Source organism: Watersipora subatra, chromosome 9 (assembly GCF_963576615.1).
Source record: "Watersipora subatra chromosome 9, tzWatSuba1.1, whole genome shotgun sequence".
Taxonomy (NCBI): domain Eukaryota; kingdom Metazoa; phylum Bryozoa; class Gymnolaemata; order Cheilostomatida; family Watersiporidae; genus Watersipora; species Watersipora subatra.
Window position 1 is genome coordinate 23,134,049 of NC_088716.1, and position 19,691 is coordinate 23,153,739.

General features: G+C 35.0%; 1 protein-coding gene across 1 annotated transcript in view; it reads right to left on the minus strand.

Annotated features, from left to right (window-relative positions):
* LOC137404908 (NFX1-type zinc finger-containing protein 1-like) overlaps positions 1-10,688 on the minus strand; it is an 87,417-nt gene extending 76,729 nt beyond the window's left edge. The window contains 6 exon segments of the mRNA XM_068091134.1: positions 3,598-3,778; positions 4,645-4,799; positions 6,470-6,680; positions 7,855-7,991; positions 9,910-10,187; positions 10,653-10,688. Of these exon segments, the coding sequence (XP_067947235.1) occupies positions 3,598-3,778; positions 4,645-4,799; positions 6,470-6,680; positions 7,855-7,991; positions 9,910-10,187; positions 10,653-10,688 (998 nt within the window).
* Between the last annotated feature and the right edge of the window lie 9,003 nt (positions 10,689-19,691).

Genomic DNA, 19,691 nt, shown 5'->3' on the forward strand with positions numbered 1-19,691 from the left:
ATACTCATAATAATTATTACATTGTAACTTATGTACATTGTACATAACATGTACTACTGCTAACAGTTGTCTAAAATATAATTAATCTATATGTAGCTGTATTATTTGTTTTTGAATATGCAGGTTTTTGCTAGATTATTTCTAAGATTAATCGAAGATTAACTGGTTCAGACCAGTTATTAATCGCGATCAATTTTTATAATCGTTGTGCAGCTCTAGTTAGAAGGTTAGTGGATTTAACGAGTAGATTAGACTAGTAGATTAGACTTGCAGATTAGACTAGTAGATTAGACTAGTAGATTAGACTTGTAGATTAGACTAGTAGATTAGACGAGTAGAATTCTTCTAGTATATACTATATATAAAACTAAATAAATTGAAAGTTTAAGTCAATTTGAAAACAATTTAATTACTAATACTAATAGGTTCATATTTCAAAGCAATAAAATTATCAGCACTAAAAGCATCTAATATATAGATGGGAATCAAAGCATAATAAAGTTAAATAATAATAGGTGTTAAAATACTTATGATCACTATTGATATGTAGGATTTAAGTTACTAAGCAAAGCAATTATTATAAGTACAGTAAGCACTCCTACGACGTAAATAATCCACTCCACAGACACCTATGTTATGGGGATTTTACATTATAGGAACAGTAAAATCATATCAGAAAACATATAATTAGTAAACCATATACAGTGGACGCTCCTATAACGTAAATAATCCGTTCCAGGAGCATTTATGTTATAAGAACAGAAAAATACATAGAAATTGTCTAATCCGTTCCAAGATTTTTCCGAACTCATTCCTTTGGCCATATAAAAAGGAAAAACTTGACTTAAATTTTTTAATTTGCAGGCTGTACCGTAATTGCAATATTATTGGCTTGCATCGACAACTTTTTTCCATTTTTTGATCAATTTTACTGGTTTTATAAACCATGATTACGGTGTTTTCACAATAAGCTGATGGGGAGTGTATATCTTCAACGTTCATTTACAAGGATTTGCTTTTTTTATACAAAGCCAAGTCTATTCTGTAAAGTAAAACTACTAACATATATTTTCTACGTCTACAATAAAGCAAAGCAAAAATATTTTACTATAAACAGAGCGGTACTATCTATTTGTCGTCTGTTTGTAACCAGGGGTCAAGGTTAGGATAAAAGATAAATATCGACAATACTCCAGCTCATGACATTCAGGTTAGTAAATCGACGCTGTAACACCTGCACCAATCGATCGCCTCTAAGTATTTATGAATAATTGCACAGCTACTTATTGTCTGTGCTTTACCGACACTCCTGACAAGATATGTCGACACTTCTCTCATGACAAAACACCCTACCAGGGTAGTGCAATAGTTTGCTGGTAGAGAGTTGCAATTGGTCTTATCATATACTAGTATAAATGGTAAGACATTTATATTATATGTATATATGCTAGTAGACTATATACCAGTACACATATATACTAGTAGTATATATTATGTATAGTCTAGTAGAATATACCTAGTATATACTAGTATATATAAATATACTAGTAGTATATTTATATATACTAGTCTTACCAGATACTAATATATATGATATCTACTACAGCAAATTTGGTAAGAAATTTATTAAAATTTGTCTAAGCATAAAAATTACTAAAAGTTTCATATTACACAAAAGGTGTGTAACACTCATCAGATAAAATTCTTACTGAGGACTATACGTGAAATTCTGCACTAGCTGGTAAACTGAAATAGAAGCTCGGGTATCGAAAGCTAGATGGATGGGGTCTATTATGTAACGCTATTTCATAAAAGATGTTTCTTAGAATGTCTACACGTAGATAATAGTTCACGACATTTGTTTAGAGTTGCCTTCTCAGGTCTGTAAATGAAATATTTTTCCAATGTACATAATTTGCAATTTCTGATGTTTTTGAGTAAAGGTCCGGCCACACGTAACGAATTATTCGTTCAATCTGACCGAATCCACGAATTTCACAGAATTCACAGATCTATTCTGCCGAATATCATAGATTCGTCTGAGCTGTGCATGCACACCGAATTCGTTACCGAAACGCGTTTAATTGGCTAACCAATTTTTTTAGCGAGCACGATTCTATTAGCTTTGACAAGTGATATAGTCCAAGACACGTACGACGACACACAATAAAAGTATCACCGCGATATGATTTGATACATACGATGTAACTGCCTATATGCGCTAGAGATAACGACTGTTTTTGCGACGGAGCTTTTGCTGCATAAAAAGAAATTATTATTATTGAAAAAGAAATAATTCATAACTTCTAAAATATCTAAAAGAAAATTCTGGATACACGATGAGAAGTTCCTGTCATGGTGAACCAACGAGAGAGAACCAACAATAGCGCATATAGGCCATTGCATCGTATGTATCAAGTCATATCGCGGTCATACTTTTATTGTGGGTCGTCGTACGTGTCTTGGACTATACCACTTGTCAAAGCTACTAGAACCGTGCTCGCTAAAAAAATTGGTTAGCCAATTAAAAGCGTTTCGTTAACGAATTCGGTGTGCATGCACAGCTCAGACGAATTTATGATATTCGGCAGAATAAATCTGTGAATTCTGTGAAATTCGTGGATTCGGTCAGATTGAACGAACAATTCGTTACGTGTGGCCGGACCTTAAGGCTTTGGCGTGTGATAAAATCTTTCAGGTTATGCGGTAGTCTGTGCTGCTTTCTTTGAGGTCCCATATGTAGCTGCTTAGCTCGGTAGAGTGGCGTTTAGATATGTCCTTGAATGTTGATTTGTGAAGGTTATATCTAGTTTTGAAGCTGTTTTCGGTTAGCCCTACATATGTGGCTACAGGTTTTTTGTTATCGGTGGTTGTTACGTTAAAAAGCGGATACCAACACAAGCTAGAATTCTCCTCACCTAGAGCTCAACAACTAAAGGCAAGAAATAGACAAAGAAAGAGAAACACAATCTGGTATAACCCCCCTTACAGCAACACCGCACACGTTAACATCGGGAAAACTTTCTTTAAATTAATTGATGAAGAATTTTCCACTGACCACAAACTACACAAAATCTTTAACAGAAATATTATAAAATTAAGCTATAGCTGCATGAACAATGTGAAACGGGCAATCAACTCTCACAATCAGAAGCTACTATCACTGAACAATCAAGAAACAGTTAATCCTGGCTGCAATTGCAGAAATAAGAACACCTGCCCATTACCAGACAATTGCCTAGCAAAATCAGTGATATACCAGGCAAGCGTAACAGCTATATATATTTTTACTATTTAGTAATAGTACAAAATTTAAAATTGTAAAAAATTTGTTCAACATTTTTCAGTGATCATTATGAAAACGCAAAGATAAACTACAAACACTAAAAGTGTGCTAGATTTTGGAGCCCTCATGTAGACAATTAGCGCCTGATTAACAAATGATGCTGGAGGAATACAACTCCAAAGATTTGAGCAAAGAGCCAAGAGTGAACAGACTAAAGTTTGATTAATTTGCATCAAGTTCAACATGTTCTTTGCGTAATCCAGCAAGCGTTTTTCTAACGCTTATTTTGAATAAAAAAGATTAACACCGACCTGATGATGTACTTTGCAAAAGCAAAGTTTGAATCTGACAATTTTTGTATCCCTCTCAGTACATGTTTGTAGGCTTCAAAATATGCAGTTGACTCGACAGCAATGAAAGGAGTGTGTTTACTCATTAGCTCATCATATGCTGCCTGTGAGTCTGGAAGGAACTCGATCTCGAACTCTCCGGCTAAAGGTACAAAATAGAATAAACCCTAGCCAACATCTATGTAAAGCTTTCTGCTCTTGGTGTGCAGATTCAATGTGTACTTCATTTGTGCTAATTTTAGTACAACGGCGTAAGCTGCATTAATATTCGATGAAGACAATCACTTTGATAGCCTCAATGTACAATTGTGCTATTAGATGTATAATCCACAAACTTTACGAGTGTTTTTTGTATTTTTTTTTGTTGGTCCAAACAATTATTTTAGTTCATTTTAAAGTGAAATGACAAACAATTCCATTTGATTGATGTGTGGTAAACTTTGTGTAAATTCCTGAGCTGTTCAGCAAATTTTCAAATAATATGATTGCACAAAAATAAAACAAATATAACAAATAAATAAAACAAAACAAATAAATAAAACTAACGTAGCAAAAGCGCTATAGTATACTTAACCATTAAGTGTAAATAAACAATCATCGTCAGAGTGATGAACGCTCTGACATGCCTGACGCTAATTACCGAACAAAAACAAATATTCTGACCAGATGAAGTCCAAACTGCGCCTGTACTCCGTAAGTGCATTCTCTGGCTTAAAATACTTGGACTCTATTTGAAATACAAACTGAAAGTCAATCAAGATAACTTCAATTTACTTATTATATAGGAAATTAATACAAGTGTTTAAAAAGCAGTTTGTGTGTTTTGGTGTTAAAACTTGGCCTATATATACATTTTAAAAATGAGTTTCTATTTCAGATTTTTTCTTATCCCGGAGACGCCATTAATCGCAAAAATTGGGGGATTACATATTACATTGTGTAGCAAATATTTTCATCTAAAAATAGGTTATAAAATCGTATGTAGTCAAATCAACTTCTAGTCCTTACATTTGGCGATGGTTTCGTCTTTTCGCTCAGCGATCACAGCAAAGAGGTTAACTTTGTCAAAATTATCTTGAGACAAGCAGAGGAGGGATCCATAGATCAACCTCTTTGAAGACAGCCAGTTCATTCGCTGAAACATCGGACTCTTTGTGTTCAGCCTGTGGTCAGAAGTAGTAAGCTAAGTAGCAAACTTTAAGATGCAAATTTGAAAGTTTCAAAGTATCATATATAAGAGGAAGATTTGTCATACAAGATCCTGAAGCTCATGTTAGTGAACTAAAGTAAATATAGAGAGGTTTGGTAGGTATAAAAATATGAAAATACAAAAATTAACAAGGATGAATACAAACATTATTTTGGGTTAAAACTTTCTTCTTTGAAAAGTGAAGGATTTGCTGATGTATAGCTAGATTAGCTTTTTTCATGACATGAAATAGTGAAGAATTTTGTAATTTAGTTCTAAGCAGCAGGTCATCTAAACCAAGTTGTATGGTAAGACAACTCTTGACTTCTGTGAGGGAAAAATGAGGAGAAAACTATGCAAATAATTTGAGTTGTTATTGCCTTTGAGATAAACATAATAACGTTGAACATTCTTTCACTAACATGCCTATTAGTATTGACCAGCAAAAATCAAAAGAGCGTAAAAACATCACTTTCATTTTGTTGTCATTAGTGAGTCATGCATAGTGTACTGACTAGCGCAATGAATTTTATACATATCAACATGTTGATCAACATTTGATCAAAATATAATAAAAAGGCAAATATCTTAGGGTAAAATGTGTTCTATCTGCTCTGGGAAAGCAATCTATTATTAAAGACAACCCATTTTAATATATACCAGCATATGTCAGCAATGATTTGTGGATCAAAAAGAACTTACCAAAATTCCAGAGGGTATAATTCTGTAAACAACATAGAATGGCAGTAGAGTAACTACTCGAGTCACAACCTGTATGACTTACTATCACATTCGGTACATTTAGTCTCGCTCACTCATTGAGTAGATATCGTCATGGAAACATGTAGAAACAAACAGAAAACCTTAAACACCGTATGCACAAAAGGAGCATAGATGTATAGCGTAAAATGGTTTTTAGGTTTTTTGTTTTGGACATGCATGTTTGCAATTTTTAATATTATTTTATGTTTCTGTTAATATCTATTTTGATTACCAATAAGAAATTTGTTTAATATGTTTTCTTTCTTTACTATGTCACATTAATTTATTATTATCGGTTTCTTAATCTATAAATCTATAAATCTTGGTGTTTGTTTTTGGTCTTTTCTTGTTATTTATTTGTTTATTATTATTTTGCTTGACAGATATCTATTACAATCTGCAAAACAATTATCATCAATTCAAGGTTTATGGAGTATCACACCAAGCTACTAACAGCATGCCAGTGCTAGTCACTAGTTTTATATTAACTGCCACAATATCTAACGTATTGAACACTGACTTTCAAGATCATCTAAACTATTTTCAACAAGTTTAGTGCTCAATCGAAATACTTTTGAATAGCTAAAATTTGAGTGTTTCACTTCATTGATGCTGAGCTCTACCTGCAACTCGCAAAAAGTAAAGCATTTTCAGGGATTTTGAAAACTAGTGCATTGATGACTTGCCTGAATGACAATAAAAATTATCTCCATACATTTAAAAACTACTAAATCATTTCTACTCAATAGGCATTCTTACCAAGTGCTCAGGGATGTTTTGTCAGACATGCTGCTAAAGGAATTTTACAGCTAGGGATACAAGTCACCCTATCAGTTTTATCTTGCTCATTCACTACTCTATAAGACCAACTAGGTAACTTACTTGGCCACATATACCAATCCATTCGTTCCAAAGTATGGAGATGAAACTTCTAGATTTTCATAGATTTTAACGTCTCCAGATCTAAAGCGATTGGGTCCTTGCAAGTTTGGGTTTTTTTTAAACTCCTGAATTCCAAGTCTAAGAGTGGAGACGAAATCTTCTCTGAGTAGACGGAACTGTATGTCCAGGTAGTCATCAACACTTTCAAATGCTGTCAAAGTTGGAAAAACACATGAACTACCAGCGAATGGGATACGCTATTTGCGACTACTAATTCAGTAAGTTCCAGGACAAGTTTACTGAGCACTTGGTGAGCGTCTTTAGCAAATTTAGATAGCATTTTGGTGAAGGGGTAAAAATATTATGAACAAATGTACATTAAAACTTGAAAAACAGAAAATTATTAACTATTTCTTGTTTCATTTTAGTAATTATAAAAAAGAGCAGACAACTCACTCACTTCACAGAATTTTTCAAACTTAAACCACAGCGCTTGTCAAAGCCAATATTTCAGTCAGTCACTTAAGTGCTATTCGTGAACACAAGAACCGGCTATTCGCTGAGATAAACATTCATTGGAGCAAAAGATCAATTTTTAATATATTCTAAGGCGTGAGGCATTTTCTCCTTGAATTTCATGATTGTAAAACCTTGTAAAAGGTAGACAACTAAAAATATTATTGCAATTTACATTTGACTACCATATTGTAAATACACCTGAAATTGTATCTGCTGCTGCTTTGAGTTCAAGCTATGCTAGTTATATTTTTGTTGCAGATTTCTATCACATGTTTTGGTGCCCAGGTTTGAGAAACCGCTATAATAAGGTCAGCATAAGAGCTGCCAACATATTTCATCTAAAGAACGAGCTGGCCAATCAAGAAGATGGGTTAGACTTTAATGTTGTAAAAAACTGCGTCTTAACAAACCAGTATTTTCATAATATCACTATCCAGGGTAGTTTTAAATATTTTAATTTGGCTAACCTTTTTATGGTCACTTAGAATGCTTATACTTGAAAAATGAAAATAGATTGTAAATATATCAATACATGCACGTCTTACTCAATATGATCCAGAGAGGTACGCATAGGAAACCTGAAAGTTCCAAAAGACCCAATAAATGTAACAGTAAAACCCAATAAATGTAACGGTAAAACCCTATATATATGTAACGGTAAAACCCAATATATGCACCAGTTGTCTAGCAGTAAGCATGGGCCAGGAGTTGTGAGTTGAATTAGTTGCAAGATCCTTTTCTTCATAATTCAAAAATCCTTATTCATAATTATTTATGATGAGTTTTACAAATGACTGAAAAAGAAATCTTACAAAAAACAGTAAATAAGCGTGATTCAGTTTCCTCTGCTCAACTCTGAGACATACCTTTGTCGGTACAGTTAGGCCTCAGTTCTACACCACCCTTGAGGTCTTCTTCTGTTGGATAGACTGAGATCTCTCTAAAGTCTCCAAGAGGTTTCTCATTTAGCACAACCCTGCCAGTTCTCTCCATCTCTTACTTTCTGCAACATTTATCAATTTAGCTCAACTTTAATCCTCAACCATGAAGATGATGTCACAAAGTTCAACGTGTAAATATTGTTTAAAAAAATTATGAACAAACCTCGAAATATGAAACTAATCGGTTCAAAAAATGTCTTAATATTACGCGACAGAGGAAATACTCCATAGAAATACATGTTTTATTTATTTTGTACCACATCCCTGAAAAATTAAAAAGAGTCTAATTTAGGTAACTTCATATATTTTTAGAACAAACGCAATATAAAACGCACATCACCTCAGTGTTTGTTTTGGGATAGATGATGGTATATTATTTGATAGTGAGTAAATTTCTAAGTTGTCTTTCCGAGTCATACTTTACACAGCAGAAGTGTCAAGTGTGTGTTTTTTTATTTTTAATTAACAGCATATCATTATATGACAATATACCAAACTTCAGCCAGCGTTACTGCCGAATAAACCCATTGCTCCACTGCTGAGTGGCCAAACAAAAGAGAACAGAAATCTTATGCTCATTTCCAACTGTAAGTAAAGGTGAGCATTAATAAGGAGTAAATGAATAGTTATAGTATGTAAAAACACTCAACACCGTTAATCGTATTCTCAGTGATATAGGAGATAAACTCAGGAGATAAACGGCCCATAGGAAATGGGGTGATAAACATCGAACTAGTATTATATCTGAACGTTAAAATAGCAGAGTTAATTTAAATTTTCATGTTTTTATATTTGATAAATTCATATTTTATATTTAATTATTTTACCAGCCTTTTTTATTTTGATATGTTAAGTATTTTTTATTACTTCCGCTTTTTATTTTCACTTATTACTATTTCCTGATAACTACTAAACAGTTTCATTGGTTTTTTTTGGAGAAATTGATTCTCAAATGTTTGCTTATGTTTCGCTACGATTTTTTGTAATTATTCTAAAAAAAGTTTTGCCTTTGTCTTTTTTGCACTACTACCAGTTATGCTAGCCTTCTTGAGACCTAAAATTCTAAAACAAAAATGTAAGCTATGAAGCACTATTTGATATATCCAAGCACCTTAAAAACAAGCTATGTCAAGGAAGGCTGAGTAAATATGAACTGATTTACAAAACTGAGTGTTTTGCAAACTTCTGGACGTCATAAGTTAAAAATTCCCTAGGAAGTGGGAAAGATTTGCATCATTTGTTAGAGAGCTAAGAGAAGCCGCTTGCAAAAACGGCACCACTCGGTCTTCCTCGTCGGATCAGTTTTAAAAAAGGGCGGCTGAAAGTGAATGTAAAAGCGAGGCGAAAAGAAGCTAGCCGGAAAGAAACAAAAGAATGAAAACAAAGACAAAATTAGAATTAAGTTAAGTGGAAGACAATATTAGTTTTAAGTGTCTGCTTAGTATGCTAGATTCCTTCAAGTTAAATTTAAAGTTTGTGTTATGTTACCTCAAAAGTTACGTAGTGCCTCAAAAGTGTATCGTACTGGACGAGTTGCCGTGAAGTCTTTCTTACGCTGTCATTAGCTGCTACCTCTGTCTCGAAGCTAAGAATTCTGTACAGCACTTTACATAATACTGTTACATTTTATTGTAGATCATAATCACTAGATAGGTATTTGTTACTTTGTGAGTGTAGGTGGCGAATAAAACCAATTAAGCAAATGTTTTTTCATCGCAAGTTTTTCCATTCCTGTTTTAAGTGGTTTTTCTTGAGACTTCTTAATTAGTCATTTTATATAGGAAATATTGTTTTGAAATGCGAGAGAATCGTCATATGAGCTCGGTCTCGGAACACATTAAGCTCGTATGTCGAGATATGATTGAATAATCTCACAAGAAAATTTTTTCCAGCTCAAATAGGTTTCACCACACAAAGCAAATTTTAGAACGTATTAACTGTGTTTGTTTTGTAAAGGTTTTACTGCCATAAATAGCCTACCGTTTTTCATGCTCTTCTCTTTCCTTCTCTTGCCTCTCTATCTCAACTGTTGCCTGACTGTAGAGATCAAAAATTCCTTTGAGTTGGTCATTTTCATGAACTTCTGCTTTCATTAGCTGTTTCACTGTTTTCACCTGAACTATGAGTGATTTGGAAACTAGCGGATCGATGGCGCAGAGTCGGTGGAATATGTCAAGGTAATTCTGAAGAGCTCTTAATAATGGATCAATCTTGAGACAAGAGGAAACAAGCTCTGTAGTGAATCTCTGTATGCATGTCTACAAGAAGGCAGTCATAGTGGAAATTGAAAAATAACACAAAATTAAAAATTTGGTCGGAAAAACTTGTACACAAAACACGCAAAGCTGAAAAATTGGAAATAGTGAAGTCCGTGCAAATAACTTGGAGCAGAAGTTATCTTTTGCAAACCTTTTGAGTGTGATTTTCTAACTAAATCTTTGTTTCCAAACAGAAACCAACGAACTAAGAAATCACCAGAACCAACAAATATTTTTCTGATTATAAAAAACGTTTACACAGGCCTTTTTGTACTTTTTAAGGCTAATTAATCACTGCATTGATTAGCCAAAGTCAATCAATATTGGGAGAGTTTGTAAAGGTCTTATCATGTCTCATCAGACCTATACAAGTGCATTTTTGACAGTAAACTCAAAATAACCTTGAAATTTTTGTGTGTGTCAGAGATAATGACTTTGACAATATTATATAATATTTCACAGTACGAGACGATGAGCTACTGTCTTTGACATCAATTCCATCGTTAGATCAGTGAAGCATTACTGGATTACCAAAGATTGCTAGTCACTGCGTGGATACAATATTTACGGTCGATCATGCCCAAAAAATAGCAGAAATGAAAAAGATTTAACCACAAAATATACTTTGGTGTTTATATACAACTGCTCACAGCATCCCAAAGCAACGCAGAGCCAAAAAATATAAATTCTCTGCAACAAAATGTTTCTAAAATGATGAAATAGCAAAACCAAACAAAAATCAGAGATTTACAGCTTTCAATGTAAAAACGCAGCTCACGTCACCCACATTGACAAGGCATTAAAATGATCATGATTAACAGATAGTAGGACATATCATAAAGCCACTTTGAAAAGGTTGATCTGGTGAATTGTCCGGTGCCACTAACAAGTATCCAAACTAAAGATTTCAAACAGTAAACTTTTTTAATAGCAATTGCAGTTTGGTTGAGCACCAGATAAATATGATACAATTCCAGCAGGAGGCAACCTTGAGCTATAGCTTGTTCAAGCTATTTCTTTTTGTATACACATTACGTCTTATTATGATAGTAAAAGGAATTTAAAACGGCATGGTCTGTATTAAAGTTTGAGCGCAATACCTTCACCCTCAGCAGTCATGGTACAAAAATAATTTCTCTTAAAATAATTTTTTTTAAATGATCCATTTTTTTTCTGAAAAAGAGCTGTCATTAATTAACGCGCATGGGCTATATACCTTGCTTAAAAAAAGAAGTGGTTCTTGTAGAAGGGATGATTTCAGCTCCTCTTTAAAACTGCTGATGGAGTCGTCTGCCACCAGGGCCCTATTTATAATAGTAAGCATGAGATCTATCCAGTCATCACCGAGAGACCCATCATTAAGCAGATCTTGAAAAGACTCCTGGTTGCAAAACATGGCAGCATCACGAGCTGACGCAGTGGATTTGGTTTCCAACCTGAAGCAAATCATCAGTAGCATCATTAGCCCATTTAATGTCAAAAGTACACACTAGTTTAGTGCCTTTGATGTAGCTACTAGGAGCTACTAGTTAGTGCCTATGATGTAGCTACTAGGTGCTACGAGTGACCACATCTGCAAATTATACTAGTAACTGCTGGTAGTTACTGTTAACAGTTTGCAACTAATAGTGGAGACAGGAACTGGAAGAAAACAGACTGGTGTTCTTCATCATGAAATTAACAGAAAAAATAAGAGATAACCCTCAAGTATCTTTATCTACAATACCGTGGGATCTCTACTTACAAAAGACTTTGCATATGAAACTTTCAAGTAACGAAAAATTTTTTGGTAGACTTAATATTTTTCTAGATAAAGAAGGCCTGTCATATTTTGAGCCGTAGGTGTTGTCTAACAAACCTATGGACCAAAATATTTTTGGCTCATTTGCTTCTCATGGGTATGATATGATATACAGCATGCCTGACTCAGTTTTATTTGCTTGCGAAAGTCAGTAAACGACAGCCGTTTAGTTTTTGTTCATTGTATAATTTAGAGTTATCATGTATCACATAAAGAGCAGGACAACTAGCTTCTCGCAATTCTAGTTCTGCGTTTTTTATGGTGACAGTTTTATTGAGTTCTTGTTGATGTGAATAAATTTTCTTTTTACACTCTGAAAACATTTATTCTGAGTAAAACAAACCAAGACAACAATACAACAACCTCCTCCGACCATCGTCCTCCCACTTCCCGCTGTCTTTGATTAGCCTTGTCTAGACAGCCAACACCAAAAGTAAACAAGCATACTGTTTCTAATTTTTGTTCATTTTTTCTCTGTTTTCCGAGTGTACTTTTTTAATTTTGTAGCAATATAATAATAACAGTCTATCATGTATTTAGTATAGGTTTTAACCATTACTTGTATTTATAATTTATACAAATATCATATTCGAGTTTTGTCAGAAGCTTGGAACAGATTATGGCATTTATGTGAAAAGTGAAATCGATTTCTACTTACAGAATTTTTTATTTACAAAATTACTTCAGGAACAAATTACTTTCGTAAGTAGAGGTTTGACTGCATTTGGAAATGTAGAAGACATTTTAAATGCAGTCCAATTTACAGTAGCTCCAATGGACAGTTGAAATTCAGAGAGCCATTCTAGGTCATAACTGAAATACTGTCGGTTTCATTAGCTAACATGTATCTAATATTCATGCCGGTGAGCACACAGATTATAAACTTTCTGCGGTGGCTAATCGTAAAATGTACTACAAATACTTACAGCCTATATCCAACTTTTTTTGTTGAAAGATCTACCTTCTTCCCTGTATGACCTCCGCGACCTCCACGATTTCCTCGACTTCCATGACCTCCTCTACCTTCCCATCCTCCTCTCCTTTTGACATTCTCACTAGTTCTTTGCCATTGTTTGTCGTCTCTTTCGCTATTACTGGCATCTTCCTCGTTAGTATTTCTCTTGTTTCCATTATCTGAATCTCGTCCATAATTTTGATGACGACCTTGACCTCCTCTACGACTTCCGAAACCTCTTTTACTAGACCTCATGTCAAAGGTTATTCATGGCTCAGCACAATTAGCACATCTACAATAGGCGAAAAGCAAAGCAGGCTAAAAACATGTACACAGTCCAGGTCTGAAACCACATGTGTTCCCAGAGGACATGGGCAGAGGTTTTTTATAGGTTTTGCAAAAGCAAAGTTGGGTAAAAGAAATTATAAGTAGCCATTTGTGTCCTCTTTGATCTTGCTCGTGTAGCAAGATGTATGTAACTTTCACTGGTACAAGTTTGCCACTGGACTAAATCGCATGATTTATTATTATTTACAATATACAAGATATTACTTTAATGATCAAAATATTATTTCACTCTAGAAAAATGACGAAACAAAAAGTAAATTTTGTAGTGACAATTTCTGTTCAATTATCGCTAGCAGGTGGCCATACCGACCAGCCTTGGCCAACTGGCAAATCCAGTTCAAATCCAGCAGTTCGATTTTAAAAAAGTTTTGGACCTCGGCTACGTTTAGTACTTCTGCCTAGCGGCTATTTTCGCGATGACGCCATTCTGCATATCTTGTGACAATCTTGAATAATGTTGTAAAGAAATGTGATGCATTGGCAATGGTGTTAGCTCAAAGCCCTGACGATTATTTTAAAAAGATTTTGGAACTCGGCTACGTTTAGTATTTATGCCGAGCGGTTAGTTTTTAATTTGATGCAGTAATTATTCTCCTCTGTGATTAAAAATATAATTATTTGCGGAATTAAATAATTTGCGGAATTGACTGTTCGCGAAACCGCGAATTGTTATATCCATCGAATATTTTCATCCTGTAGGGTAATCATCAAGCTGTGACAAAAAATGCTGATCTACAGATATACATTGATTGGGTTGTTTGAAGTGGCCACAGATTTTTGCTTTGCAGAAGGCTTAGATACAACGACCATGGGCGCAGCCGAGTGACTGAAGTCGGCATGTTGTAGAACTCCTTCTGAGACTAGACGGTTTAACCAATCTTTAATAGCTTGTTGTTTTGACTAGGGTATGAAACGAGGTATGGGAAAAACAGGCTTAGCTTTTTTCAGATGAATAGAGACTTGATGTGATTTGCATTGGCCTATACCAGATTTGAAGACATCAGGAAACTGTCATGAGTTTGACTCTATGTGTGATTTGAGACTTTTCTGTATCAGTATTTGATATAGCATGTGCAACAGAGGAAAGACCTTGCCGAAATAACCCAAACTCATCACTCCAGTCGGGTCCAAAAAAGATGTGCGCTTTGATTAGAGTCAACAACAAGTAACTGCAATATTTTTTTAGATTTTGATTAACGTGTACATCAAAAAACATTGTCCTTTTACTTTGAGAACTGTGTTACCGCATGCACAAAGCGACGTTTCTGAAGGTCGGATATGGAGAACAACCCTAGCTGTCGATAGCCTTTCAACCTTACCATGAATCAATTAATGCTTTTGTCTCATTGAAACTTAGTCAGCACGGGATTAATAGTGGCATTTATCCGAATTTGTTAGCGGTTCCGCTCACAGATGTCCGAGATTTCAAAAACATTGTTTGTTTTATTGACTACATTATTAGAAGTGTAAGTGTTAGCTGTATTAGTCTTGAATGATTTCATGCATGCAAAACTGAAATGTTCAATACCATGGCAGAAGTTGTTGCACTGTTTGTTGCAATGTGAACACCCTTTTCGCTCGTGCTGTATGAAACCAATGATATAAACACCCAGGATCAGTGAGGGCTATCATATGGGCGGGGTTTAATAATCGAGCTCTGTTAGGATTGTGCCAGCCTGGGTTTTGGGGCCAATATGGTTTTTGCGGGGCAATCGCGTTGCCTTTTTAGGTTTTTGAGTCTAGATTTTATTGCCTACATGCTTCGATTGCGGACAATAACTTATTTCCGGTTAGTAGTACAAAACAACAAAACCTGTAACCAGCAAACATGTAATTCTCTCTTTCCGTTTTCAATTTTAGTGATATACTAGGATCCATGGAAAATAAAACATTTCAAATTACCTATTTTTATCAATTTTGAGATTTTTAGGGGTCGTAGTATATATGCTTAAAATTAAAGATAATTTACCCGAACTCACCCGAACGATCTCCTTTTTCTCTAATTTTTTATTATTATTTTGCCACCCCTAATATAAAATGACAGTCTTTCATTGTTGTCATAGTGTTAGACTTGGCCAATAAGATGGGACAACTGGCAAAGCTGTGCCGTGTGGTTTTCATACTCAAAATCTAAATATAAAACCAAATTTGGGCTAATTCACAATGGCGACTATTAATATCACGAATGCTTGTGAATGGCAACTGACTGATCATAACGGTGACAATATTGGGCAACTATATTGATTTGAGAACAAAACGAAACCAACAGATCAGTAAAATAACCAATATTGTTCATAATATTTGTAAATTTACAAAGGGCTTTATTCAGCATATTTCTTTGTTCAGCTGCCGTGTTCGGGTTCATTCCAACAGAGCTCAATCATTATACCCCGCCCACATAATGCCTGTCGCCTATCCTTGGGGGGGGTTGTATATCATTGATGAAACACTGTGGGCAAGATTTAAGGTTACATGTCTTGCCTATTTTTGTGTAGTCTTATCACTAATATTTTGTTGCCCATAATTTGCATTAGGGTTGGGGTGTTTATTTTTGTATGAAAATGCCATTTGATGAGTGGTCGGTTTCACTACTGCCTCATCTTTAACACCTGTCACTCTCTGATGTAGTCATGAAAGTAGCTTTTAAGCACATCCTGAAGACTTCCGATCTGCATCTAACAGACATTGGCTCTCATGTCAGTGTGAGTGGTCTCCTTTATTATGACATCTCCAATCTGATCGTTGACATGGCTTTTATCATATCTTATGTTATGTAAATAAAAATGCAGTTGCGGGCGAATCAGATCAGATAAGGCCTTGCAAATCAGCTGCCCAATCTGAGGACTGAAAAGCTTCAATCTGCAGAACTTTATAAAATTCATATTTAGCTGTTTGTAGGTGTTTCTTATCAGAAAAGTATTCACTGAGCTCTGTAGTTAGCCGTTGTCATCCTGCCCATACAGCTTCATTAGTAACTCGTAGGTTTCTGCACCAATCCATGACAACAAACATGCCAGTTGTTGAGTCCTGTCTGTTATGTGAATACAGTAGTGTTGTCAAAGTACTGTACCATGATCGCTTTTCTCTGCAGTAGTTATCAAACCTCGGTACATTCACAGATGGTGCTGGAGTTGTTTGGGCTGTTTGGTTAGTAGCAAGAATTGCTGTAAACTGCTCTATATGTGCCTGTTGTTGTGCATACATTGCTGCTATCAATTCTATAATATTTCTGCCATGATTGTGCCTTTAATAACTTTGATAATCCCAGTTCCGACACCAACTGTTATGTTTATAAGTAAAGTGGAGAAGAGATCTCTAGTAATTGTTTACAAGATATTTTGTAATAACTGTACGTAATAGCCCCACGTAACAAGCCAAAGTATGACACAATTGTGCAAGTGTAAAATGTGGAACAAAATCAGAAGTAAAGGAAAAAGTGGCCTAATTACAATACTCATTACAGAATATGAATACATGACAAGTACTACTACTACTACCCCCACTACGACCACTACGACCACTACGACCACTACCACCACTACCACCACTACCACCACTACCACCACTACCACCACTACCACCACTACCACCACTACCACCACTACTACTACTACTGCTACTATTTAACTGCAGCCATGGCATATTTGCATCTCTTCTAATCAGCTCGCGTGCCAATATAGACACGCTTCATTTCCTTGTATTATAGAAACTTTTCAAGCAGCTAGCTGTGATGCTGTCTTTTCACATTAGTGGTATTTTTACAAAAATTGAATAAGAAACTGTAAGTTCAAGGAATTCTTTGCCATAACTTAAGCAATGATCTTTCTCTCACCTTCCAACTATTGCCTACTACAGTCATACCTATACTTACAAGTGCCCCAACACGCAAAAAACTGGAGATACAAGTTGACTTTCTAGCAAGTTTCTTCCTTGAGATACAAGTACAGTGCGCCCTCGAGTTACGATATCCCTGTTATAGGAATTTTTCGCCTTACGATGTGAAACTCGATGGTTTTCATTCTCCCCATTTAAACCCCATTTTGCCATTCAAATTCAACTAAAACACTTGCTCGAAATTCAAATTTGGCAGTCATTGTGCTTATTATATCGAAATAACAAAGATACAGATATGCTGTTCGCTGAAAACCTTCTCACAATGCCTGAAAGAGATGCGATGACCCATTTCTCTTAGTTCAGCATTCCTTATGTAAAAAGCAGTAATATTTTCTACATAAAACCAGTAGCAAAGTTGAGAGGGTCTGGTTCAAACAGAGGGTCAGGGATCAGACAACTTCCCTAAGCCTGCTAGCAAAAATCTACTTAATCACATATTAAATTTATTTTCAAGTGTACAGTAACATAATTAGCATTGATACGTTTTTGCTTCCCCTCTGCTCTATCTACTACATGCACCAGCTCAAGTCACGTCACTCCAAAGGTAGAGTAATAAAACCTCATTTTTCATTTCGATGGTCAAGTATGCGAGAGGCTGCTACTGAGAACAGCATCACTCAGGCTTTCTTGTCGAGTTAGGTTAAAAAGGTTTTAACAAAGTTGACCAAAAGTTAATGTGAAAACGAAACCGGAAACTAATATGTGATAAAATTTTAGCGATGCAAAAGTTGAAGTTCAGTAAAATAGTTAAAAATACATACTAAAACTTAGCTTTAAGTATGTGTTTAGTAAGCTAAATTCATTTAAGTTAAATTCAATGTTTATGTTATACATGTCTCGAAGGTAAAACCTCCCTATAGTACATACTGCTGCTGCTACTACAAATACACGCTGTACATAGTGATGTTACATTCTATTGCAGACCATAACAACTATAAAATTTAACATAACAATGTTACATTTCATAGTTGTATTGTCTATTAGGTCAATTCTATTAGTGTAATTCAGTACTACAATACCTAGAAGGTATTGTAGTACTGTTGTAGTGTATTGTAGTAGTTAGGTACTGAATTACAACAATTACAACAATATATTACGGTGTAAAAACTCGTTTTTCACCGTAATATATTGTTTAGGTAGTGTTTTTATAGTATAGTAACGGATTAATTTGTACTTAGTAATTTCGTATAGAAAAATAATGCTTTGAGACGTGTGTGAATTGAAATACGAGCTCGGTTCCAGAACGCATCAAGCTAGTATGTTGAGGTATGAATGCACTGTCAACATTTATGCTGGTTTTGGATTTTCCATGCATACCTAAAGAGGTACTCTAGCTAAAATATCTAAAAATACGAATCAATGAGCTGGGTCACGCAATAGCATTTGTTCAGACATACAGGTATACATGAGTTTGGATTATTCCCTATCTGCCGCATTCAACATTAAGTACTTGACGCTGTGAATTATTCTATTGAGGATAATGGTGAACAAATTCAATAAAAGCTTTTTTAGCATACATCAATGCATTGTTATTAAAGCATTCGATTACCATTGCCTCACTTCACTAACTATTGACTATTGATCTCAGACAAAGTGATTCGGTATCAATTATGCCTACCAGTACGCTTGGCAGTCGTGTGCACTGTGAGAGAGTCTTGAGTGCTCAGTATGTGTATAATTAACTCTTTTGCTATCAAACTAGTTTCTTTACTGGGGCTTTGTTACGGATTCGGTGGAACATAGTTTTTGACAAAGGCGTGTATGAATTGTTATAGCTTTTGAACCACACGGTCTATAAAAACATTTTGACACCAAACTAAGCATCATAAACTTTTACATTAGCTGATGCCATGAAAAATACCACAAATGCGATGCAGAATGAGAACGAACACTTTTCAGCCATTTTCGCAAAGGCCGTGAGCATCTCCCAGTCGGACAATTTATCAATATTATTACAGTTTGCGGCAATATTATTGATAAAATAGAATAATAACTTTCAGTAGCACAATTGTTCAATAAAAATCACCCAAAGTCTATTGATCTAAAATTAGTATAAATTCTTAGTAGTAATGCGTCTAGAACGGCTGGTCTTTGCTAACAATAAATAATATTAAACATAAAAGGTTTTGCAAAGCAAAACTACGCTGGCTCAACGCATGCAGATAATTGTTTCCTTTTGTTGAAGTATAGATATGACAAGGTAATTTAGTTGTGTAGTAGGTAGAGTGCTAGACTGTAAATCAGAGTGCCCGAGTTGAACTCCCACGCGAGGCAATGTCATTCCTAACACTCTTGGTGTGGCTTCAGACGGACATACACTGCTCATTCGTCTGTCCAGCTATAGCAATTAAAATCTATCTGTGAATAAACCGAATCAATCGCAAAAGATGTGGTCTCAGAATCTCCTTTTTGCCAGGCGATAAGCTAACTCATTGAGCTACACTTGGAATGCATTGAATTAATGCGTGATATGAGTCATTCTCCCGCTAAAAATACGCATAGCAAT